This window comes from Eretmochelys imbricata, chromosome 11 (genome assembly GCF_965152235.1).
Source record: "Eretmochelys imbricata isolate rEreImb1 chromosome 11, rEreImb1.hap1, whole genome shotgun sequence".
NCBI lineage: Eukaryota > Metazoa > Chordata > Testudines > Cheloniidae > Eretmochelys > Eretmochelys imbricata.
Window position 1 is genome coordinate 62,295,661 of NC_135582.1, and position 27,478 is coordinate 62,323,138.

At 42.3% G+C, this 27,478-nt stretch overlaps 1 protein-coding gene across 2 annotated transcripts in view; it reads left to right on the forward strand.

Annotated features, from left to right (window-relative positions):
• Window positions 1-25,573, forward strand: part of PARD3B (par-3 family cell polarity regulator beta) — a 615,914-nt gene extending 590,341 nt beyond the window's left edge. For both annotated transcript variants that reach the window (XM_077830252.1, XM_077830251.1), the window contains one exon: window positions 25,062-25,573. In XM_077830252.1, the coding sequence (XP_077686378.1) occupies window positions 25,062-25,422 (361 nt within the window). In that variant the 3' untranslated portion in view covers window positions 25,423-25,573. The remainder of the gene's footprint in view (window positions 1-25,061) is intronic.
• Window positions 25,574-27,478: the final 1,905 nt, after the last annotated feature.

The window sequence follows — 27,478 nt, forward strand, 5'->3', positions numbered from 1 at the left end:
CAACTGCTATGATTCTAAGATGGTGGGACAATCCCATAGCCTGTTCTACAATAGGGTAACTCCCATCTACTAAAGAACAGTGTGGGAGAATATCACTGACTTTTGGGGGAAGGGATAGCTCAGTGGTTTGAGCATTGGCCCACTAAACCCAGGGTTGTGAGTTCAATCTGTGAGGGGGCCATTTAGTTATATGGGGCAAAAATTGGCAATTGGTCCTGCTTTGAGCAGGGGGTTGGACTAGGTGACCTCCTGAGTCCCTTCCAATCCTGATATTCTATGAAATGTCAGAGGACTGGTTACAACATGATTGTCCAACACTTGGTTAAAGTTTGTAGTGTGCACTGGGATCTAATAATGGTATAACTGGGCAAAGCTGTGGGATGTATATGCTACAATCACGCAGGGAAATCAGTTTGAGAAGGTCAAGTCCAATATTCTCAGTTGGGGCCAGGATGTGGGGCTGCAGCTCCTCCATGCCACGTGTGCAATCTAGCTACTGAAACCATGTAAACCTTGATCTTCTGGCCCCTTTCTTGGTCCCCTCTCCACATTAACCTATACTGGTCCCGCAGATCTCCCTTATTTCTTATATTATTCTCCAAGCTCTCAATGTTTTTCTTTTTTATTGTCACTCTTCCATCTGCCTCCTATTGCTTTTTGATGGGGGAATCATTGTTCTGCTAAGTTTCTTGACTGTGCTGAAATGTTTTGCTCAATGTGCCACTCTCATTCTGCATACTTCTCTCTTCTGTCCTCATCTTGGCACCATTGTTTCTCAATCAGGGAGCTTGTATTCTATTTGGTGGGCTCATGAAGTCATCCTAATGTGATACTTATCTGATCTCCATTCTGCCTACCTCCTTCTCTGTTACTTTTCTTTTCTGCTGCATCAAATAGCTGTTTTACAATACAAAAGGGAAAAAAAGATTCTGATGATGATGGAACTTCTTGTAAGAATTAAAAAGCTTTCCAAATCAAGGAAAGGATACTTAACTGTGCTAATTAAATGTGAGTTTACAAAAATAACACTTAAATTTAGATTTTAAAATGTCAATCTGCCTTTGGTAAAAAAAAAAAGTGCCCAATGATTAGTGGTTCATGGTAATTACAAAACTTAGCCACCCATTGTCTTGAAAAGCCAGGAAAAGAAAACAAACCAGCATCCGCAGAACAAAGGCTGCAACAAGGACCGTAAGGTGCAATGCTGACCCGCTGTTAACTTAATTTAGGCCCAGAATTTAGATCTTGTTAAAAAAAATAAAGTGTAAAAGGGGTGAATGGAGAGGAGGAGATTCCAAAACTTCTTATGAATAGAAATTTTATTTTACGTGTTTTAATTTCAGTGTTGCAAACCCAAGCACAAGAGTGTGTAACATCGGAAATTGAATGTAACGGTGACTAACTAAAAACAAAAGTGAATAGCCTAACTTAATTGTCCAATATCAATCAACCAAAATCAAATATCAGAAATAAACAAGGAGCATTTATAATGGACCATTTGATTTTGTTTATTTTCAGTTTTAATAATCTAAAGTAATGTTAGTAACTTGAGTAATAATTTTAAATATGATTTTTATCTCAACAGTGGCCCTTCTATTGAAAATACAGCAAAATCCTAAAATCTGATATCTTGCAATGATCTCATTATAAGTGAAATATGTGTAGGGTTTTAGTTGGTTTTAAAGTCCTGACAGGTGCGTTCTGAATCAGTTTTAATGGGAATATTGGACTACTCAAGGACCTCCAGGAAAAAAGTTGCATAAAACAGCCAAGAGGGAATACATGCAGAGAAAAAAGAGATTGATCCTCCCTGATAGAGCACTAGCTTGGGAACTGAGCTGATGTGCTCATTTAAAGATTAGCTTAAATCCAAAATCACAGTGGAGTCTAACTATCTGACTTACTGTACTTACCACTGCCAGTAATAAAACTGATTACTACAAAAACTGCCTAAAAGCCAGAGCTATCAAGAAGGTCATTATGCTTCGAGGAGGACAGAGTCTAAATCCTGAATGGAATTTCTCATACCAGTGATAGTTCCATACAGGCCAACCATACAAAGCAGAAAAGTAGAGATTCTCTTATTTCTGCATATTGGTACATGCAGCATTTTATGGTGAAATCATGACCCAGTATCACACTGATGGCTTCAGTCTTATTTTGAAACACAGAGTCAAACTCCAATCCCCAAAAAGTGCATAGAGATCATAAACAAGTGTATTTATTATCTTAAATAATGAGTGTCTTCAAATCAGGCATAGAAAAGCAGGCAGCAAAGTGGGAAGGTTGGTGTTTATTTTAAACATATCTCACAAAATGGGCTTGCAGCTAAGCAAACATGACTTCTCCAAAACTCTTGTGTAAAAGGAGGCTTTAAAGATTGCAAACAGGATCATAGTTACAAAAATCTTATCGTAGAATTTGAAAGTGAAGAGGGTTTGTTTTTAGGAGTAATTTCAGCTTCCTTAAAAATAGAGTGGAACATGAGTTGAAATTAACAAGATGCTTCCTATCTAAACCAAATTAGGTCTTTAATGCTGAAAGGCATTCTTTAAGAAGTCAAGCAGGTCAAGGGTCAAGACATCAAGTCACGAAGTGCAGCTGTCAGGCCACCTCTGCAATTTCCATGGGAGTAACTAAAGAAAATTTAGCAAAGAAAATATCTACAGCAGCAGGGATATTTCTTACAAAAAAACAAAAACTAAAAAACAGATCTCCCAGAAGAATACTTTGGAAGTGGACAGGGGGGCTGACAGAGGTGGGTTTTGTCAGTTTTTCTAATAAAGCCTCTCAACTCCTCACAGCGAAGAGCCAGTTGATGCAATGTGGAATGGTTTAAAAGTCAATTAATTTTTTGAAACTAAACAGCTGGCCTAGGTTGTAAGTAGATATTAGTTGGGATAAATAAATATTCTTTAAAGTGTCACATGTACAAAAAGCATGAGTCTTGTAGAGAATTTAGTGTATGTCAAGGCATAAGCCACTAAATATAAAGGTACTAAATTCTGCTTAAAAATAAAACTAGAGATCTAGGAAAAGGCTGTCTCCAAAGAGAAGCATTTGAGTTAATATTACATTACACATTGTGAAATTATGGAGACGTGGCCTCATTAACAGAAAAAGAAGCAGTATTAGCCAGCCCTCCAATGAGTACAAGAACAAAACAAATTTTCATCAACAAAACATTAATGAAAGAAACAAGTGTCAGTAAAAACGTTTTAGGTTGAGATGAAGGATCTGTGGAAAAAAGATAAGTGAATGCAAATTAAAAAGAGTGAGCTCAAATTAAAAAACAAAGAGTATGTCCCACAGAATACATCAACAGAGTGACATACTGAGTGAAACCTGGGGAATGAGATGTGCTACGAAATGCAAATGTATCCTCTGCATTATCAACATTGTTGTTGAAATCGCCCAGGAGACCAACAGATCGGGAAACTCAACTGGCTGGTTTCTAAATAGAAGTTCTTTATATATAGGGTGAAAACATAGCTGCTTAAGATGTATTATAAATTAAATCTGAAAAAGTGTAGACCTTGGATTTTTAAAGTGAGGAAATGGCACTTTATTTTGTCTTGAGGTTCACTTAAAATAAGTTGAGGAAAAGACAACTCTTCCAGCCCAAGCTCTTGAGATTCACTTTCTCTAGATAAATAGACCTGGAGGTGAGGTTGAGAGACAGGCCTTTGCCAATTAAAAGTGGCAGTAATACCCGATAGATCCCACCAGCAAAGGAGGAAGGAAAGAGTCCATCAATACATACCTTGGACACACAGAACGTAGTAGGTCCAACTTCGTAGCTTGCTCCATCAATATTCTTCAGCAAGCTTCTAACAGCATAATCCATTAAAGTCTCACCCAGTCTATCAAGATTCAGCTAGACTCCAATAAACGAATAGCTGTTCAACCATTGTACTATTGGTGTCCACTAGTAAGGCTGGCTGCTGTTGGTTTTTATAACCTCAGCCCGTCACCTACCTTTTATCCAATCTTTACAGGACAGATGTGGTGGTTTAATTACAGCAAAGAAGGTGTTATCAGAGAGTTGTGCTGTCATAGTAGCAAGATGCTGCCTCTCATAACAAACATAGAAAGCGCCCTTAGGAACTATGCTATTATGGAACAGGAAAGAAGAAAATATGATGAGAAAATAGAAAGGTACTTTTTTTGTGGGCCATCTTAATTGGACATCTTACGAAAATTACAGGCCATGTAAACCTCAGCAACTGAAGTATCGTTCTGGTTCATGAGCAAATATGCAGCACACATACCACAAGCACAAATGATACCATGCACTAAGAAAGCAAAATAAAATGGATGCCAGGAGGGATAGACTGAACCAAACAGAAGCAGAAGGGCCAGACTTCTTAACAAAACTGAAGTCAGTGGTCACTAGTGTTCTCAGTGAAGCCCTGGCCACCTTGTGGGGCGAGAGTTTAACAATATTAGTGATTAAAAGGTACCTAATTTGGGATTGAGAGAGATCACTAAAGAAGTTAATAGTAAAAGCAGTTGGTAGTGCAGCTGTTACCACACACCTCATGCAGGTGGCAGCCAGACTGCTTCCATTGCGTGAGTGAGGGGTGTATTTCTCTGAACAGTTTAGATATCGGCCTACTAAAAACATGTCAAGACAGTTTTCTAAATTTAATTTTTCATCCATCTTTCTCTTCTTCCATTTATCCATCCAAGGGTCTTTTATTGCACCCATCAGTGTAGTATCCAAGTGTGGTATTTTCTAAGGACCTGATTCTGTCACACATTGAGTAATAGCAAGAAGTGACATTCAAGTCAACGTGGGCATGAACCAATGGCAGTTGAAATCACTGGAAATATTCTCATTGACTTCAGGAGGTGTTGGGTCAGACCTAAATGCAATCATGGAACTCATGAAATAAATTCCTTCATTTCTTCAACCACCTGGTAAATTCCAGAACAATGTGATAAACTCTGGAGCCATGTAACACACAGGATTTACACATTTGGTTTTGTCATCTGTTCTCTGCCCACCAACCCAGGAGTACTGCTAGCATTCCAACCTTTCAGATAGCAACTGTTTTGTTTTGTTTTTTTAAAAAAAAGAACCTTCCATAGCATTCTATCTATCTTCTCCCCAAATATGAATCAAGTAAAACCTGGACTGGAAAATTATTGTGGTCCAAGCTCCTATCCAGGATTGGTAATCTTCAGAGCAGTAACAGTATTGGTTAAGGTTAATATTAAGGTCCCGTATCTCCTGGCAGCTAGGGGCCAGTAACACCTGTTGTGTCCCATTATACCATTAGAAAAATTGACATCCCTGATTACCTGTAACATGCAACATTCATTTCTAGCCCTGGAAAAAAATTGTTTCTTTAGTTTTTAAAATATATATATATATTAAAAACTCAAGAAACAATATATATATTCAGATTAATTCTTCTATCATTTGATGCCTGTACAAAATGTTCTACTGTAGGTTTTCTTCAAAATGTGGGATAAATAAAATTCAAGATGGTGTAAAATGGCATAAAGGTTTTATTGACCCTAATTTGGGAGGATTTGCATAACTCATTTCTGGCTGCACCACAAGTAATATTAATAAGTTATGTGGCCAGGCCAATAAAAACTTTATTCATGTGTCCATGTGAGCATATATGTGAGCATATATAATACGTATACCATTAGACTGGAATTTTAAATAACTTTGCATTTTGGAAACAGTAAAGATATTAAAAGCTTAACTGAGTCTTTAAGCAGCGTTAGTATCTTGTTGCACTTAACATCTTTATGTGCCACAGAGCAAGGTTTAAAATACAACTGTATCTGATTAAGTAGGTGTTAACAAAATTCATACTTGCTGCTGATTTTAATCTATATTAATGTGGGCCTCACTTTGCTAGCATAGTGCTCCTTTTTGGTTTTTTAAAAGCTGAGCAGGAAGTATCCCATTTTAGTAAATATTACTTTTTAAAGGGTTGATCCACTCTGATGAGCCATTTAATGGAAAAAGGGAGAGAGAGCTCTGCTTCAAGAAGACTCCAATAGGCATTCATTTAGATGTTACAGCAATTGATAGAGAGGTGAGAAGTAACGTGAGCTAGGAGCTGTTCCTCTGGTCAGCATCCTCTGAGCACAAAGTAATTGATATCCCATACTCTTGCAACAGCTGAAAAAACAAAGCAGAACATGGAAACATGTCCACTACATAACAGCCATAGGGAGTGAGAAAGGCGGGTGTTACACTTTAATAGAAAGTGAATTACCAACCATTTTGGTTCCACTTCAGATGTAATTCGACAAAGAGAATGTGTGTTAGATTCTGTCAAACTGAGCTCTGGAAATTGGCAGCCATGCCTGGTGGAAGAGAGAAGAACTAGCAGTCACAAGCCTGTGTAAAAAGCCCCCGTGAAAAAGTGAGAGGTCCTCACATATTTAATAGTAGAAGCTTTTTTTCATTTAAAGAAAAAAAATAGCCTTTGTTGTTGAGGTCAAAAAAGGTACTTTGCAGTGCAATCTACTGTAGGACGCAACAAAATCTGGCAAGCAAAAACAGTCTCAGCCGGATTTCACATCTAAAAATGCATGAGAATGACTTTTTGCATGGACCAAGGTACCAGCAGACTGTGTTCATATGACAGTATTTCACCCCTGTTGTTGAGACGGATTTGGCATTTTCATTGTGAATTTTGACTCCATGTATTGAAAAACAGAGAAGCAATATATACAAAAAGAATGGTGTGTGTGCACTCACTTTTACAGGTCTGAGGCTCAGTTAAAAAAACAAAACCCACAGGAGCGAATGTACTGTTGCGCTGTACAACCAACAGCAAGTAATAATTCATACTGCAGCTACAGCAAAACCAAAATAAAACTGTACAAAAGTAACACCAGAACGTTCTAATGTAAGAAAAATTGACATTTACACAGTGCCTTTCACCTAACGATCCCAAAACAGTCAACACGCTTTACAACTGCATGTAAAGAGAATAAAATGTTCAGCATGGCTTCTTAGTGGTATTGTGGTAGCCGTGTTGGTCCGAGATATTAGCGAGACAAGACCTGAAGAAGAGCTCTGTGTAAGCTCGAAAGCTTGTCTCTTTCATCAACAGAAGTTGGTCCAATAGAAGATATTACTTAACGCACCTTCCCTCTCCATCATCAGTTGTATTACTAAGGCATTTCTGAAAATTGTATCCAGAGATCACTTTACCTGTGGCTATAATGCAGTCACCTGTGGAGTGGAATGTGAAAGTTTAACAGTACATACTAATTCTACCCAACAGTTTGTGGCAGAAACTGAAGAACAGTGGAGCTTATCCAATTGAAACTACAGGGAATTTTGAGTAGGTAGAATGTAATTACAATTGGAATTAAGCAAGGGCTAATAACCAGGATTTTTAGGCCCAGCAAAGTAATTAAGCATGTGCTTAACTTTGATATTTGATAGGAACTGAGTGCGTACCTCTCTTAGGCTCCTTTGAAAATCCCAGCCTAAATGCACGCTTAAGGCCCTTCGTTTTCAGTTTTTACTGAAAAATTCCTGGGTTCTGTAACGCTATTATTTGCTTTTTACTGATTTTCACCCAAAATTTGGAACACTCAAATACATGAAAATATTAATTTTGTTAAGAAAATCCAAGACATTACATTAGGTAGATGTGTTCATGTTAATAATAAGTTAGTCTAAGTGCAAATGTGAGGCTATCTGTTAAAGTAAGGCAACGTAGAGGAAGACACGTGTACACATGCATATTTGTATGTATTGTTAATGTACTGTTCATGAAATAAACCACAGTACTGAACTTCTTTTACTTTCAATACTCTTATTTTTTTTATTTGTTGCTTTTTTTTCTACCCCCCCCCCAATATTAACACAGTCAACTGTGATGTTAATTTTTTGCCTTTTTTTTTGGCCCATTTTTTAATTTTTGTAAGAAACACTGATACATTCCCAGGAAATGTTAAAATAAAAACTGAAAAAAGGAGGGCCTGTGTCCATACTATAAAACACACAGGAGGTGCAAAGTGGCTGAATCAATGTTACTTGCAGAAACTTAATTTTTCGCATCTCCTAGTTTTTTTGCAATTTGAACTGTGCATCCTTAACATTGCATGAATGCAGTATTTTCCACTTAACATTGTAAATACTAATGAAACAAATTATTTGCTGAATTCTACGACTGTTTTTTGCAGCCACTTGTTAGCACTCTGAACGCAGAATTTCTTTGATATTATTGGAGTGAGTATCAACCCTAATGTCATTTTAACGTAATTCTTTTGTGTGACGAGCTGGCTGCTCTCCCTTCTCTTTTGTTATCGAACATCTAAGGAAAGCTCTGTTAGTGAGAGATTACTCCAGTGGTTCCTTGGTCTTACAGAGATTTCATCAGAAATGTTTCTTCTTTTTTAATGGACAATGGAAAATGTTCGACTGTCCGTTATTACACTTCTTTGTACACAGTCTACAAATATAAATGGAAATTATAATTACATCTAGTGTTGGGTCACAATGGAAATCACTTTAATCCCAAAGTGGAGGTGGGAGGGGGAGAATCAATAAAAAACCCTTAACCCTGATCTTTTCTTCTTAGACATTTCATTTGAGTTGCATCAGCTTGCACCAGAAGTGTTAAAAGTTTAAAAGGACGCCTACTTCGGTACGCAGAGAGCCATTTTGCATCCTTAGAAAAGGAACGCTGTCTTGTACCATTCCGATGTAGAAAACAGCAAGAAGATCCTTTTTAAGCGTTTATCAAGTGTTTCATATTATGTTGAATGCTCCACGTGTTCATCCTTTGCTTAACTCAAAAAAAAAAAAAAAAAAGAGGGACCATCAAACATTTAAACTTTTCTACTGGAAATAGCACTTACTATGTTTGTACTATAGATGGGTGTGAGCCAAAACCACAGATCAGAACAGTCCTGAACTTTGGAAAAGTACAGACCTGGGTGTAAACATCACAGCTGGCACTTACTTCTGTGATGAGCTTTGCCAGTTCCCAAAACTCAGACCTTTGAACTTCGGGGATGGATGCTCAATTCGAGATCTGAATTTTATCTTGTTGGCAAAAAGAAAAGGAGTACTTGTGGCACCTTAGAGACTAACCAATTTATTTGAGCATGATTTGGTTAGTCTCTAAGGTGCCACAAGTACTCCTTTTCTTTTTGCGAATACAGACTAACACGGCTGTTACTCTGTATCTTGTTGGCTCATCTCAAGATCTTACATTTAAAATCTTTAAAATCTGGGTTTTGATAACTTCCAATAGCACAGACTCTGCCGTTGAGGCGTGGCACCAAGTGTTCTGTTGTTCTGCAGCTTTGGAGCTACTTCTTACTGCAGAATTGTGTCCTGGAACCTGTGGTTTCATTTTTTACAATTGTTTGGGTTTTTAAAAATATTTCCTTTATGCTTTGGGGCATAAGCCAACAACTAACTGATGAGGCTGGGAAGAAGCTTCCTTATTTGGTGGGTTATGCCATAATTGTCCACAATGGAATTTTGTGAAACTTTCTCAGAAAGGTTTGATTCTGGCCACTGTCAGAGATAACATATTGAAATAGATAGCCCACTGGTCTGATGATAACATCCACAAAATGTAATTGTTAAGATCCATTCAGTGCAATATCCTGTTCTTTCATGAGTCCATGCAGAATTCAGAGTTCTCTCTGGACAATGAACATTTATTTGAAAGTATGAAAATCATTTTACTCCAGTCTTTCTTTTCTTAAAAGAAAATAATGTAACAGAACTTCTCAATGTGTAGAAGGGGTTTTCTTAGCAATCCAAATCTAGTACTTCAGGGGATTCACTTTCTCCATTAGGTCGTTGATTTTGAACCTTAACTACAGTACTTGCTGGGGACTTCCTGGATACAGCTATTTCATGAATTTATTTGGTTCTTCTATTCTTAATATAATTTCCCTTTATAAAGCCCTAATCCAAAATGTATTGAAGTCTTTGGATCAAACTGCAATTACTTTATGCCACCATGTTCCACATTTCATTGCATTATTCTCCCTCCGGCCTCTGTTGTATTCAGCCATGGCAAAGCATTCTTTCTACTCTACCTCCCTCTGGGAAGCATCCTGATGCTTTTTACGAACATCCTGCACAAAGATACATTGCACTATATGGTCTAAAAATACATTGCACTGTGTTGTATCGAAGTGACCTTTGTTATTCATTAGTGAATCAGCAGCCTGGGGAACTGTGGCTTTCAATGAGCTATTTTAATAGGTCTTTATTGTCAGTGATGATTTCCTTGATTTAAATACACTGGAGCAAGGATAATTCTTTGATTGATTCATTATGTAAAATATTTGTTTCAGTGTTAGAATTTAATTCTTTACATAGCAGTTGGCCAAATTGAGAGATTCCTTCTTTAAACCACTCTGAAATATCTTCCAGATTCTTAACAGGCTGCACTAAGGAGGTGCTGTTTCTTCTATTTCCCTCACTTCTGGGCAAATCCTACCACTCCTCTTGGCATGGAGGTTCCCTTATGCAGTGGTTCAGGGGGTGCACATCTTATACATGAAATATAGATCTGTGAGGCTATCCAAGGTGGGCAAGGACTGGAGGATGTGTCTGGGACCAGTGCATTCACTTCTACACATATTCACTGTCTATTGCACTATGTGGACATGGTGCTCTGCATTCTGTAGGGGAAGATTCCCCGACACACACACATACACACCCACCCTGTGAAAATCCCCTGCACGCAGCCTAATACCTAGGAACATGCACTAAATTGTTTGTGTGCATCTGACTCTTTTAAACAAGGAAATTAAATGCAACAAAATGAAAAAAATACTTCCAGAACATTAATGTGGAGATTTTTAAGCACATAAAAGTCAGCAATTATGGTTTCCACATCTGTGAACAGGCCACATTGCTCATATATATCTAAAAGTATTAAAGTTAATACCATGTATAGTAATAAAAATGCTACATATGCACAAAGGGCTGAGTTACAGTTGCTTGTGGGAACTATATCTTGCATTTCCTGAATTTTGTGCAGTTAAAGTCTCTAACATTGCATTGATGTTTCTCTCTCTCTTTCTCTCTCTCTCACACACACACACCCACCCACCCACCCTATTACATTGTATGTGTTGAAGTGGCATTTGAAGAATTAAATGGATTCACAGCTATTTCTCACTTTTCATTACAGTATGCTTTCTGGTACTAGAATTAGGTTCATTAAATGTTCTTAATCTAATCAAATAAGCAGACCATCCCAGGCTGCCATTTTGGAGAATAGCAAGGACTTTGTAAACAATGAAAACAAGGAAAACAATTGAATGGTAAGTTCACACTTCATCACACTGCATAACAACCTGATAACAGTTAATTACATACAGTATCTATAAAATGCATGCAAGAGACCAGAATTCAGTCAGAGATGGGACACAAACACTCATTGCACAGATCCATGGGTTAACCTCTTAGTAGCCATATAATCACTAAAACAGGATTACAGCCTTCTAGTTCTGAATCCTGTCCATATTACACATTTACTCTTAGCTAACATTTTACAATGCCTGCGGCCATATCTGAAAACTGCAGTTTTCAGAGTAGCAGCCATGTTAGTCTGTATCCGCGAAAAGAACAGGAATACTTGTGGCACCTTAGAGACTAACAAATTTATTAGAGCAAAAGCTTTCGTGGGCTACAGCCCACTTCATCGGATGCATAGAATGGAACATATAGTAAGAAGATAGATATACATACAGAGAAGCTGGAAGTTGCCATACAAACTGTAAGAGGCTAATTAATTAAGATGAGCTGCTATTAGCGGGAGAAAAAAACGTTTGTAGTGATAATCAAGATGGCCCATTTAGACAGTTGACAAGAAGGTGTGAGGATACTTAACATGTGGAAATAGATTCAATATGTGTAATGACCCAGCCACTCCCAGTCTCTATTCAAACCCAAGTTAATGGTATCTAGTTTACATATTAATTCAAGCTCAGCAGTTTCTCGTTGGAGTCTGTTTTTGAAGCTTTTCTGTTGCAAAATTGCCACCCTTAAATCTTTTACTGAGTGGCCAGAGAGGTCGAAGTGTTCTCCTACCGGTTTTTGAATGTTATGATTCCTGATGTCAGATTTGTGTCCATTTATTCTTTTGCATAGAGACGGTCCGGTTTGGCCAATGTACATGGCAGAGGGGCATTGCTGGCACATGATGGCATATCACATTGGTAGATGTGCAGGTGAACAAGCCCCTGATGGAGTGGCTAATGTGATTAGGTCCTATGATGGTGTCACTTGAATAAATATGTGGACAGAGTTGGCATTGGGCTTTGTTGCAAGGATAGGTTCCTGGGTTAGTGTTTTTGTTGTGTGGTTGCTGGAGAGTATTTGCTTCAGGTTGGGGGGCTGTAAGTGAGGACTGGTCTATCTCCCAAGATCTGTGAGAGTGAGGGATCATTTTTCAGGATAGATTGTAAATCTTTGATGATGCACTGGAGAGGTTTTAGTTGGGGGCTGAAGGTGACAGCTAGTGGCGTTCTGTTATTTTCATTGTTGGGCCTGTCCTGAAGTAGTGACTTCTCTTCTGGCTCTGTCAATCTGTTTTTTCACTTCAGCAGGTGGGTATTGTAGTTTTAGGAATGCTTGATAGAGATCTTGTAGGTGTTTGTCTCTGTCTGAGGGATTGGAGCAAATGTGGTTGTATCTTAGAGCTTGGCTGTAGACAATGGATCGTGTGGTGTGTCCTGGATGGAAGCTGGAGGCATGTAGGTGAGTATAGCTGTCCATAGGTTTCTGGTATAGGGTGGTGTTTATGTGACCATCACTTATTAGCACAGTAGTGTCCAGGAAATGGACCGCTTGTGTGGATTGGTCTAGACTGAGGTTGATGGTGGGATGGAAATTGTTGAAATCATGGTGGAATTCCTCAAGGGCTTCTTTTCCATAGGTCCAGATGATGGTGTCATCAATGTAGCGGGCGTTAGGGGATGAGAGCTAAGGAAGCGTTGTTCTCAGTCAGCCATTACACATATTGAATCTGTTTCCCTATGTTAAGTATACTCACACATTCTTGTTAACTGTCTAAATGGGCCATCTTGATTATCACTACAAAAGTTTTTTTATTCCTGCTGATAATAGCTCATCTTAATTAATTAGCCTCTTACAGTTTGTATGGCAACTTCCAGCTTCTCTGTATGTAGATATATATCTTCTTGCTATATGTTCCATTCTATGCATCCGATGAAGTGGGCTGTAGCCCACAAAAGGTTATGCTCTACTAAATTTGTTAGTCTCTAAGGTGCCACAAGTACTCCTGTTCTTCTTTCAACTGCAGTCGTGCTGTGGAAAGGAATGGGGCAGGACTGGGGAGACTGCTCAAGTAGTCTACATCCTCAGTGATCTTCCTAGCTCTGCTCTGTGGAGGCTTCCTGTTTCCCTAAAGGCATGGGGAAGGGTTGAGATGTGGAAGAGCTTGGATTGATCCATGACGAGGCAGATCCACTGTCCATTTCCCTTCCACAGAATGTGGTGGTGTTTACACTGTAATTTTTCTTTAACTCATCTTGCATACTGCACTGTCTCTAGTGTAAAAAGTGGGCTACACCTGGTCTGATCTGTATTAGGCAAAATGGTGGTAAAACCCCCATGCCTCAGTTTTGAGCCAGAAAAGGAACAAATGGCAGAGACTCCCTGAGGTCCACTGGGGACTTTGCTATTGACTTTACGTGGAAGATGCTCAGATACTACGGTGTTGGGCAGCAATATAAAAAATGGTAATTCTGTAGGCAGTGTAAAACCTTTAAATAGTGTGTCTAATCTACAGTTGTTTCCCAGATTCAGCTGCACTTATGCTAGTGTAACAGTGGGAGATCTTAAGAATAAAACCGGCATAAACACTACAGCTACTGTATGCATTGTGCGGAGGATTCCTGTCCTCTTTGCCTGGGAGATTCCCAGTTCACAGGTGTGCACTGGTTCCAGGATTTGGCCCCTGTTATTTAGGGCCAAACTTGAGGAGCCTCACAAAGTTTGTAACCTTGCTTGTGGCTGCAAATTGAGTAGTTGTCAGGTATAATTACCTGATTTGCCTTCAAAAATATGGAGATTTACACACCTTGTAAGTTCCTTAACTGCAGCTGTAAAATTATATGTTCAGTCACTTATCCTGTTGTAAACCTTTAGATGTAAATTATTGCAGCTGATGTTTCCTGACTGGCTGAAGAGGGGGTAGTTAGTCAAGTGTTAATGGAGCGCAGTATGTTGAGAAATCTATAGTCTACACCAGCAGTTCTCAAACTGTGGGTCAGGACCCCAAAGTGGGTGGCTACCTTGTTATATTGGGGTCACCAGGGCTGGCGTTAGACTTGCTGGGGTCCAAGGCTAAAGCCTGAGCTCCACTGCCCGGGTCCGAAACCCAAGGGCTTCAGCCCGGATGGCGGGGCTCAGGCTACAGGATCCCTGCCTGGAGCTGAAGCCCTTGGGCTTCGGCTTTGGCCACGCCACCCAGGGCAGTGGGGCTCAAGTGGGCGCAGGCTTTGGTCCTCCCTTCTGGGGTCGTGTAGAAATTTTTATTATCAGAAGAGGGTCATGACGCAAGGAAGATTGAGAACCGCTTATCTATACACATTTACATATGCTGGTAGAAGTAAATGTCTAGATTCAAACAAAATACAAATAGGGAATAAAGGATGAATTTACAGTTTCTTTGAGTTGTTTAGGAACAAATCAATAAATCAACAATGTGGGTTGAAATAGCATCTAAAGAAAGACAACAAAAGCTTTTATGCAAAAGCAACTGTCAGCTTCCTTAGGACTTTTAGCTTTGGTTTTGCTGCGAGGAAGAAAAAACAAAACAGGACGTCTCAGTGAGTTTAACTGGATCCAGAAACAAAAAGAAATGAAGGGGAAAATAACCAGCTACCATTAATTCTAGCTGTATATCTCCTTTATGTATTGAAGCATGATTTTACCACCCAGTTTGTACCATGGGAGGTATAGCTGACAGCCGTGCTCCATCATGGCAGTGGGGGGAAAACTGCTAGAAATGCTTTAATTTAGATGAAGGATGATTTAAAAAAATAAAAAAAGCTTGGTAATAACATTAATAACCCATTCGTACAGGTTTTTACTAGCCTGCTGAAGATCAGACAGTTTGTTCAGATCCCAATGGCTGAATAGTGAAGACCTCAGCTTGGGGGGTTGTTACTTCAAAAGACTCTTTTAATGACTTCGATTATTTGTTGAAAATCATTTTAACAACACAGCTAAATAATCACTGTGCTTTAAATTCATTTCATGTGACGAATGGAATTGGATTTGGTTTTAGTGTCTTTCAAAGCGCTGTGCGAAATGAGTTGGATACTGGTAGTTCAGCGAGTGTACAGGCAAAAGGAGGAACTGTTATATGTTCAGCAATAGCTCTCATGCGGCCCTGGACATTACATACAACCTGTGCTTTTTTTAAGAGAAGAAATTTTGGATGGGGCACTGGGATTACCTTTTTAAAAACACCATGGGACCTTTAATTTCCACCGTGGCAGCACCCAGAAAAGCAGCAGTACTAGGTAGGACACTGGACTAACCTGCGTTCTACTCTTGGTTCTTCCACTGACTTGCTGGGTGACCTTGGTCAAGTCACCTTACCCCCTCTCTGCTTCTCTTTCCCTGTTACTCTTTGCCTGATTTGTCTAGTTAGACTGTAATCTTTTGGGGGCAGGGACTCTCTCTTACAGTGTCTAGTACAATGGGGTCCCAATATTAACTGGAAGCCTTTAGGGGCTCATGTAATACAAATAACATCCAGAGAGACTTCGGTGTAACCTGGCTCACAGTAGTGGCACTGTTGCACCTGTTCAGTATTTGTCATCCTTGGGTATGAGTCTAAATCTAAATGGAGTATTCAGTGGGGTCCTGAGCTTTCTTTTCTTTTGCCAGCTTCAGATGTGTGAGGTTGATATTTTTTCTTCTAAATACTGAGTGACATTTAGTGTATTGAGCTGATAATACTGAAAATAACCCTCTTACATAGGCTTCATTTGTTTAAGGTTTGAAAATACAAGATTCCCCATGTAAACATTGATTTAATAGATTTTTCTACACTCAGAATGTAACTTGATTCCCCCTCACCCCCACGCCAGGCACAAAATCTCCCTTGGTTCACACCTGCCCACAGGTCGTAAGACCCCCGAGTTACAATAGTCAAGACAAGTGGGATAGGATTCCCATTAGTGTATAACTCCCTTGATTGGTCAGAGAATTTATTGCAGTATGATGCAAGACAGTCTTGCAAAAGGCTGAGAACTTTTGTCTCTATAGTGAGCTTTCAGCGCTTGCTGATCTAGGAAACAAAAGGCCAAGGGGACGTGAAAATCTAATCCAGGCCTTTCACATGATAGCACATGGAGGTTCTTAGTGCAAGAGACATGACTGCCTAGTATTGAGTCTGGGTTGCTGATGCCAAGAGGTTAATGACTCACAAGGCATTATGCAGTGTCTAATAATGAGTAACATTCGAAATGACATATGTGGTAACGGCTCACCACTTAAGTTACCGATCTCTTTAAGACCCCTGTGAGCTTGAAAAGATCACAGAACAGAAATGTCTTGCTCAATAGCCAATTGTTTATTCCATATACCCCACCAGAGGAGATGTACCACGCTTGAGAGCAGATGAACAAAATGAGAGGGAGTGACCTAGGGAAGATTACCAGAGCAGTTGTCTTGTATCCGTATCAGGTACTTATAAAATACCAACCACTGTGCTTGGAGGTTTTTTTTAGTTTTTAAACTAATTACTTAATTATCATGGCTCCTGGTATTTGTAGGCTGGGTTTTATGGGTGGGATTTTGCACAGAGGGTGGGATTTTCAAAAGTTGGCCTAATTCCTTCCACTGAAATAAATTGGAGTTTCACACTTACTTTCAGTAGGAGCAGAGTTTAGTCAGTGCTGAGTGTTTTGTGAAAATCCCTCCCTAAATTCTGATTCTGGCCAGAGTAGAGCACAGTTTATTTCTATTTTCTAGAAGAGGCTCGGTAAGTTGCCGTTATGGTGGTGCTCATAGGTACAAAAGGAATCATTAGCTCCCTAGGGAAAGCCTCAGATCATGTGTTGTTGTAATCTCGTGGTAGAAGTTTAAAACATTCTTTCAGGTTACTAAATTGCTTTTTTTTTTTTTTTTAATTATTATTCCTGTACCTCTTTTGGCCTATGTGGAGAATTGTCATCAGTAGCTAAATTCTCTGTTTTGGTCCCACTTTTGAGAGGCACTGAGAACCTGATAAATATCTTCAACCCCTAATAAGTTCAGTGGGAGCTCTGGGTGCCCAGCACCTCTCGAAATGAGTCCCGATGCTGCTGCTTCTGTGGCATCACCATTACAGAAAGTTTGCAACCAGGGCAGTCCATTCCCTGTGGTCCTCTGCTCATCTCTTTATGGACGAATACTCCTTTTAATCCACCCAGGATACCACATTGTCCATCCAAGACCTTATTTTTCTGCCTTATGTTCTTCTGCCATCAAGCTTCCTTTCCAGTTCCCATAAACAAGCATCACCCGCTGAACCCCTTAAAATGTGCCCTGCAAACATAAGCTATATTTTCATAAGATCTCTGACTAGCATTTGTTGGAGTTCCAGTCATCTCCAATACTTTTTATTGGTTAGAGGCTATCCATGATATGCTTTCAAATAGAAAAAGGCCTGATTTTCCAATCACTTAAGGCTGGTCTACACACAGTTTTTGTCCTGCTATAACTATACCAATATAAGCACCCTTATATGGTCTAACTGCAAACATATGTGGGAATTTACTACTTTATACTGGTTTCTAAACTATATTCAAAACTTTAGCTCTGTTGTTACAGCAGCACAAAACCGGTGCAGACAAGCTCTTACACTAGGGTCAGTCGGGGTACCTGTTGAAGTTAGAGGAGTTTCAACAGTGTAAAACTGCTGTGAACGGAGGATCAGGCCCTAGGTATCTGCTTTGTGTCTGCAATTTATCCCTGCCTGAATTCCCAGCAAACTGTGAGGGACCTCTCCTCCTTGCAATCCAAAGCAAACGCAAGTAGCAAAAGTCGATGTTTTTCCATCCCCCCCACCCCCCCATTAATATAGGTCATGAAATGATCATTATTTTTATGGGTCTGCAAAGCCTATAGAAATCAAAGCTATGTAATATGCATCAATCAAAGCTATGCATTGCAAAGTGTTCTGCTAATCCTGTCCAACCGCATTCGTGCCTTCACCAGCGATGAGGGGTCTGGTAACTGGAAACCTGACACTGAAGGAATTCCAAACAACAGTCCTCCAACTAAAAACAGCTCTCTCTGCATGGCATGTGCTACATGAGACACTAGGATTGTATTAGTTTACATTATCTGATTTTTAGTCGTGCATTGTTGATAAAAGAACAGGAGGAGAAAGCACCTCCGCCAGCTCAGCCCATAAATAATCTGTGTGTGGTGTGTTTGAGGTTAGTATGACATTGCTAGACATCTGCCTTCTGCTGAGAGGTACAGCCATCTCACTGTCAGCAGCAACAGAGCAATGCCTTGTGCTGCAATTTCCTCCTCGTGCTAGGATACAAAATTTGGTTTCATTCATTTAAATGCAAAAAACAAGATCTTAATTGATAAATGTTGGTTTGAAATGACACAGAAAATTTGTTTTAGGAGTAACCAGCCTGCAAATGAGAGACTTCAGTGACTTTTTTTAAAACCTGCATTGACTTTTTAGGTATTGCACACTGACTATTAAGCTACTGAAGTTCTTGGTGCTCAGATTGAACCAGCACTGCTTTCTCTGTTATGTGTCATGACTTTAAATATCAGAGAGCGAAACTACATAGCCATTGAGCCAGGATTTTTAAAAATATAAGTCGGAAACTGTTTTATAAGGTCCGCTCTCAGAAGAAACACTTCATATGTTTGTTTGTTTGCCTCATTTAGTTCCTAGATCTGTTCTTGGTTTTTGTCTTCTTCTTTAAGCCTTTATATGTAGTTGGGGCCCTTATCACAGAGAACAGGCAGCATTCCATTGTGATGCATATATAGAGAGTGCTTTGCTGACATCCTGGGACACAGACAGGACTCTGTTCTCTTTGGCACTCTAATCACCACCTTTGGTGCCTCATGCCATCACCCAGGATCTCTCTAAGTCTTGCACGGACTAAACAGTCATGGAAGAAGATGCAAAAGAGGCTGCAGCCAAGTATGGGTTTCCGTTGGGTACAAAGTATGTGACTTCTTGAGGTATATCTCAATTAGTACTTCCCGCCAGAGTAGGAGAATTTTTTTTCAGTAATTCTCATTACTGAAATGAGAATTACTGAAATGGGGATCACAAGAATCCAAGAGAGCAGAAGTTGAGCAAGCGGGAGGGGGGGAGGGGAAATGATTTGTAGTCCATTTGAAACTTTTTTTATTGGCAGCCATTTAACGTCAATCACTAATTAACATTTTGGAAAGAGGAAGATCTTCCTTAAAGAATTTGCTCCTTTCAGTTAGGTTGTAAACAACCCTGAAAGCTCTCTGAGATTCATAGCAAAACCAGGGAATATCAGACTTGACATTCTTGATATTTCTAAGGTAAAAACAAGCAGGAAAAGAAAAAATTTTCAAGGCTTCTTTATCCATCAGCAAGAACTAAAAAAGGGCACAAGCACAATATTTTAATCCTCCTTTGCAGGTCACCTTTAAAACAAGGGTTATATTGGGCTCCTAATTACAGAAATGGATCAGAGTTCCTAACTGATCAGTGATTTGAAGATCAACCAGCACAGCTCTGAACCAGTAGGTTAAGGTTGAAACAAGTTGGCAGGAAGCGTGGGGAAGTTTGCATTACTTCTGTCTGTGCCATACCTTCTCTGTGGGGGTGGGGAATCGTATTTCCCATCATCACAATTCAATAAACAGGCTTTTGAAAGGCACTTTGCCTACATCATGTCACTGTTAGGGGAGAGAGTTTTCATGCGGCTCTAATGGCTTTGATTCCTTCCTTGAAGTCAGTGCTCCTGCCTTCTCTCTTCCCAGACCTTCCTTAACAAGAAGTGTATTAACGTAGCTGGTCCTGCATCTTCTGCTCCCAACTCCTTCACTGGAAAAGGCCCAAGTGAGCCAGTCAGTAAAAGGCTGAGCTACAAGATCAGCACATCCCTGTGTGTAAGTTCCCCATCTGCAGCCAGCCATTAAGCCCACTGGCCCTCTAGGTCAAACAACTGACCAGAAAGCAAACAGCTGAGGGTCAGAGCAGCTCATGCTCAGCAAGTCCTCTTAAAGGGCACACTCCTATCAAGCCCTTTGGAGTGGCTGGACCTGTTTGACCCAATTTGTGGGGTTTGGATGGGTCCCAGGGGTCAGTGATTTTCCACTTCTAGTTGTTGGTCTGACCCACAAACTGTGGGTCACTGGGGAGGTGTGAACCAGCCTTCTGAACTCTGAACCCACCAGGAGCTAACAAAAACAGAGCGGGAGGGGGAGAGAATTTCATTAGGGCCTCTGCCGAGAGAAAATGCAGAGTTGTTTTCTTCTACTCAGAAGTGAACACTGTGTCCAAGGGGCTGCAATTGAAAAGGTGTTTGGTTTGGCTTATGGGTTTGTTTGTTTTTTAAAGGAAAGTAATAACATACACAAGCAGGCTGCATGAGGTCAGATGAAAATGAAGGTGCTTCAAAGTAGCTCTCTGGAATCACCATTATTAGAAATTGCCCCCGAATCTCCCTTTATTCGTGTGAGTGCAGCTTTTCCTGGGGACGACATTTCTGCTGCTGCAGGTTGGCATCTGTGTCGGGGGGGGGGGGGGAAATGCCTTAAAAATACTGACTTTCTGTCCACTTTAAAAAATAATAAAATGGACATTCAGGGTTGGTCAGGCGCCAGCTCTCTCTCCTTTTCTTAGTCTTACAAATTCTTAGCTGCTGGTTAATGTGATGTAGGGAGTGGGGGCTCCAAAAAGTGCTTCGAGCCGTTCTCTGACTCCCTTTTAAAGTCACTAATGCCAGCAGGCCTGGAGCTGGGAGGAAATCACCCATACTAAACCAACAAGCATGAAGGCGGGGGAGGGGAGGGGAGCGAGTAATAGGAACATAGAGCTTAAGGCCAGAAGGGATCATGAGATGATCTAGAATGAATCACCAGGGAATAGTTCAGTTTCAACATTCAGGGCTTATTATAAATGGGAACAATGGCCTGGGTCATTCCCTCCCCTCCTTTCAGAAATACCCTGGGGAAGTGAGCTGGGTAAAGGGGGCTGACACATACACAAGGACCCTTTGTTGAGTTGTCCTCAGATCGTTCCCCTCCTGGGGTCGCCGGAGCAGAATTGCCAGGGCTCCCCCAGCCTTCCCTGCCCACAGAGACTCCGTTGAAGTGTTCGGATCATGGCTTTTTATCCGAAGGGTGCAGAAGTATTAACACACTGGCTTTTCCAAAGCGTCTGTGTGAAGTGGACCCATGTGCCTGGCTCTACCCACGCCTTCCCCAGCCTGACCATCCTCCAGCTGCCAAGCCTGACCCCACAGGCATAGCTGAGCCATTTGTACTCCACCCCCAGAAGAGGGGCCTGGAGAGGGAACACCCTGCATGGGTAAAATTGGCCATCAAACCTAATTCCAATACTCTGACCGTGGAATCTGGTTTCTTCCTTTCCCAATGTTACTCTGGACCGCGGGAGAGCAAGCTTTTTGGCCCGAGGGCCACATCGGGGTTGCGAAATAGTATTGAGGGCCGGGTAGAGAAGGCTGTGCCTCCCCAAAAAGCCTGGCCCCTACCCCCTAGCCACCCCCTCCCACTTCCTACCCCCTGACTGCCCCCCTCAGAACTCCCCCCCCATCCAACACACCCACTCCTTGTCCCCTGACCGCCCCATCCCTGGACCCCGCACCCTTAACCGCTCCCCCGGGACCCCACCCCCATCCTCCCCCTCCCCCCCGTCCCTTGACTGCCCCAACCCCTATCCACCTCCCCGACCCCCAACAGGCCCCCCAGGACTCCCATGCCTATCCAACCCTCCTGTCCCCTGACTGCCCCCCCGACCCATCCAACCCCCCCTGCTCCTTGTTCCCGACCACCCAGGGACTCCACCCCCTATCTAAGCCCCCCTGCGCCTTGTCCCCTGACTGCCCCCTCCGTAGACCCTGCACCCTTAACCGCTCCCCCAGGACCCAACCCCCTATCCTACTCCCCCGTCCTCTGGCTGCCCTGACCCCTGTCCACCTTCCCGCCCCCCTGCTCCCTGTCTCCTGACCACCCCCCTCCCCAAACCTCCACCCCATCCGACCTCCCCCTGTCCCCTGACTGCCCCCTGGGACCTCCTGCCCCTCCCTCCCCCCACCCCCTTACCATGCTGCTCTGAGCGGCAGGACAGGCTTGTTGGAAAGCCTGGGAGGTGGGCAGGTGCAAGCCACGCTGCTTGTGTGGCAGAATGGCTGCCGAGGAGGGGCCGGGGGCGAGCCTCCCCGGCTGGGAGCTCAGGGGCCGGGCAGGACGGTCCCGCAGGCTGTAGTTTGCCCACCTCTGCTCTGGAGGGTTCTACGCCCCCGGCACACTCAACTCTCCTGAAAAGAAGCCATTCCCTGTACGCTACAGCATAGGCGCCGACTCCGTGGGTGCTCCGGAACTGGAGCACCCACCAGCAGCCCTGCCAATCAGCTGCTACCCCTCCCTCCCAGTGCCTCCTGCCCGCCTTGATCAGCTATTCAGCGGGGTGCAGGAGGCACTGGGCGGGGGGAGGAGGAGTAGGGGCAAGGGTGGAACGAGGCGGGGGTTGAGCAGAGGCAGGGGCTTGGGGGAAGGGGTGGAGTGGGGGCAGAGCACCCCCTGGAAACAGAGGAAGTCAGCACCCATGCTCTACAGCTGCCCCTCCTCCAAGCTGTGTGGACACGTAATGCTCCTTCTTTGCCACACCCAGACCCTTGAAGAGTGAAGGTGTGTTGAGGGTGCAACTGGTGATGCATGGCAGCTTGTTCCAACAGCAACTCTAATTGCAGCTTTAACAGAATCTGTTTTCCACCAATTACATTTGAAATACTTTAAAACCATAAATTCAGCTTTGCATTAAGGGCCCAATTCAAAGCTGCCCAGACTCCCACTGGGCTTTGCATCTGTCCTAAGCATGTTTGCATTATTTTGATTTTTTTAAAAACACGATTAGCAAAAGTTCTGTCTAATGATAACAGCTAAGAAAAATTACATGAAAACATATGACCATTATCTTGACAAAGATCCTTTTAAGCATTGCTCGTCTGTCTCTTGAGTCTTGAAAAAGGAAACTAATGCCAAGTATGACACACTAACATTTGTTCCCTTTTTTTTATTTCTTGACACACAACTTCTTCCGCTTTTAATTTCTCTTGCACATAAACACAAGCTTCCAGTTGCAAGATATGGTGTGGATGGCTCATCAACCAGTCTTGTCATCATTCCTACCACCTCTGGTAGAAACACACGGAGCAACCCTTTGGTTTGCTGCGGAAGTTAGACTTTGTTGCAAGGCCTACGTGTGAGGGTAGAGATACCAGTTGTCTGAACACATGGGGGGTTAAGAGTCCTTTTAGTGTCTCAGAGGGTGGCTTCAACCCCTTCAGCACTTTGCCTGGACTGTCTCATGAAAAAAACAGGAGGGCCTGTCTTTTATAATGTTCTGTTTTTAAAGCAAAACGTCTCTGGGGACCGTAGGGTCCTAAAAGTCCAAGGCCTGGAATTCTTCCTTTCTCTCTTTCCATTTTAAACAGGAAACATTTGCACTAAGCGATTCCAGGGGGAGTGTTGTAGGTTCATTTCAAGGCAGATAATGTTTGTTCATTGCCTATGTCTGTGATTTACCCCATGGGCTTAAACGAGTGCAGCAGAAAACCACATGTTGTGTTTCACTTCATGCAAAACAATTTTCGATGGCATCTGGGAGGGGAGCCCGGGTTAAGAAATGAGAAGCATGCTTATAAAATCCCTGTGTGAACAAAAGAGAGAGTTTGGTGGAGGAAGTGAAAGTCATCAGCAAATTTGACACCTGATACCTTTTACAATAGAGATTTTTTTAATAAATCCACAAACATTTATTTCAACAATAGCTGATGAGTTTAGTCCTGTGCCCTTAGGGCAGGTGTATCTAATTTACATTTTCCGTCTTCTTTGGGTCAAAATCCTGCAGTTCCTTCAGCTTGTCTTCAGGCAAAAAACTCCTCTGAAGTCAAGGGGAGGTTTTGCCCGAGTGAAGTAGAAGGACATTTGCACTCCCAACAGTAAAACTCTGAAACGTGCTGAACTGTTGTGGGTGCTGCAGTGGCGGATCTATGCAGAGCAATTATTTTTGCCATTTAGAAGTATCACATGTTAAACTATTCTAGGGAGAAATATCAATCCCTCATTAGTGTAAATCGTGGAATTTAAGACACAGAAAGGTACAGAGGGGACTTTATAGCCCATCCTCTGGGATTACATGTTCACATGTTGCTTTTCACATGCACCAGAGCTTGCCAAGCCCTTATGGATACAGACAAGTTACAGAACAGACCTAACATCAGGCTCTCCAGCTCACCGGGGGGGGGGGGGGGGGGGGGGTTTGAAACCTCGCTGGCGGCTAGCCCATTAAACACAGACACTGTATCCTAACATCCCTTTTGTTTCTTCCAGGAGTTCCAAGATTTCCAACTATGGTGTTTTGGGAGTTTTACAGTCTGACATATTAGAAGAAAAAAGTGGGCCAAGGCTGGGAGGTGTGATTATTTGTGCACATAAGGCTTATGGGATTTGCAAAGCTGTAGCCCAAACTCATCTGTTTATCCTCAGGCTAGATAAGACACAGTCAAACACCCATTGTTTGAAGGATCTTTGTTTCCATTATGGCAAATGGATCAAGGGAGGCTGGCTTTGTGTGCTGCAGAGCTCTTCTTCCTTTGTCAGTGGGCTGTGACGTGCGCAGGACCCTTGCGCCCAGTGTCCTGCGTATTAGAAATATTGCACCAAGTTCTGTTATGACTCACCAGGTCGAGTTACTGCTGAGATGGCATTTCCTGTCCCACATTACATGTAGAACTTTAACTACAGTGTGTTGCTGGCTTGGAATACTGCTTTATTTATCTAGATGTATTTTCTTCCTTCCCAGGTGTGGACCAGCAGAACCAATGGAGTATTTAACAGGGCCACGAGTACTATACAAAGAGAGAGATCTTCCATACTACCAAGGAGGGCAGCCTGCTGTCCACTCCTCTAAAGGAAACTACTCTCGTGCACAAGACATGAGGGCAGCAGAATTGCGGTACCCCCAGTATTACCCAGCCCAACAACTAACCACCCAGCATAAGGGACCCCTCCGCCAGGATGTCCCGCCTTCGCCTCCCCAACCACACAGAGTGCCAGCTTATAATGAAATGAGCCGAACAGGACAGCGTGGGAGCAGCCCGGATCAATACCAATATAGACATCAGGATTCCAGGCAGAAGAATCCCATGACTGCAGCTGTATAGCCTGAAACTGGACTTTGTCAACATGGGCTGGGATGAAGGATTCCTGACATTCCCTTTTTTACAGTTGGTCCTAACAAGCTTAACTGCATGTAGGAATGGCACCTTAACTGGAATCATTCTTACTGAGCCTGCCTCAGGATTGGTTCGTTTTCCTAGGAATCTTGGGCCATATCAAATTAAGATAGTGTCTTTTAGGTACGTGCGTTACCAGGCATTCAAATGTTTTTAACGCTAGTTAAAAATAGAAAGTGATGGCTGAAAAGTAAGTGTAACTGTTAGTACAGCTCAGGGCTATTTACCACATCCGGTTACACACACACACAGACACACAGCGCGTCACAAGAGTCCATTTTGGATCCACACCACAGGAGTATTATATCACAGAAGCCTTCTAGTGACCTGACACATGTATTCAGTGCAGTGATCCCTTGCTACAAGGCTCTTCGTGGGAGCAGAGAGTCTTGTGTAATCTAGTGGCACGTGCAGTGGTGAGTTCACAATTGACTTCCGTCCTGTTCCACTCCCACTCGAACCAGCAGTTTTATATTTTGAGAATGCCGTAGTCATTGATTTTTAATCTTGCCTATATCTTCCTCTTTCTGCTTCTTTGCTGGAGCATGCATCCGGTAGCCCCCCTTTTTTGTAGTTCTGCATCAAGTTTATCCTCTTTTCATATTGCAAATAATACAGTTGGACTAAAATGAACTAAACTTCCTCAGCCATACTTGAGCAGTTTGGACAGTATTCATAGAACTGTCCTACAGGATCATTAGGGGACAAGGCAACCATCTGAAGAATGTCTGTCTGTCTGTCTGTCCCCATGTGTATGTATATTATGCAGAGCACAGCTCTTAAATGTAACGCCTGGAGGCCAGATGCTCATCAGCTGTCAATGAGTGTAGCTTCCTTGACTTCAGTGGAGCTAATCCTATTTATACCTGCTGAGGATCTGGCCCTAGGCGTGAAGTACAGTAAGTGCTATTAAAGTTGTTACTTCATCAGGTATTCAGATGGATCAGGGAGGGCAGAGCCCGTACTTGCCCCCACGCTAGCCCCACGCTAGTCAGGTTTGCATAAAGGCATCTGCTGGCATATCAGTTAATGAATTCTGAGCCTGCAGTTGTAAGCTTCTATCCTATCCTTCTGCTGTCACTGTGCATGGCTCCTGCCGTTCAAATTGTCACCTGTTAATGCAGGGCCCGCTGCTGATCATTGCAAGGAAGGTCAGGCTCTGGCAGTGCCGGTTCTGTGTGAAGTGCCAAACAATGCCAATTCGCCCAGCAGTGCTCCACAAGGCAACTGGAAAAGGGGAGGGGGAAGGAGGCTTGAGGCTTTTAAAAGCAACAGGGGATGGGGAAGAGAATGAGGATAGCAGAGGAGAGATTGCTTTAGAAACGTTGGGGGCAAAGAGAAAAAGAACCAGGAGAATGGCTTAAACGATTAAGGCTTTTTGAAACAATTAGGTGAGGAGAGGAGAGAAGCTGAGGTTGATGGAGAAAGAGAAGACGAGGGGAAGGACATGTGGGGAGGGAGGGAGAGAAGGTAGGAGAAGGACCTAGCTTCATTCCCCGAGCTCGCTGCAGACATTAGCTCAGGGCTGCTCTGCAGTCTCCAGGACTGGGGGGTGGCCTTAAGGAGGTAAAAGATGCTCTGCGGCAGTTTGAAATGTGCCTCCCAGCCATGCGACTTCTCAACTCCACAGACATTTGCTACGCAATCTAACCAGGCTTCAGATGCTTGGATGCTTTGCTCAATGATTTGTCATGCTAAGCATTGCTTAGGGAACCACAGAGCCTGTAACTATGAACACATTTTAAGTAGCTACTGAGTGTCCGTAATTCTTCAAGCTCTGCCTTTGGAAGTAACAGAAGCTAGTTTGGGCCCCTCTCCTGTAAGGAGTTTGGGCCCCTCTCCTCAACAAATGCGTCAGGATTCATTGCACAGGTCACCTCCCAGTTATAGATCACACGAAGGGTCCATTCATCTGGTGCGTATCCCTTTATCAGGACTGGTAAGGATTCATTCGATCTCTAGAGACTGGGGCAGGGTGTATCTG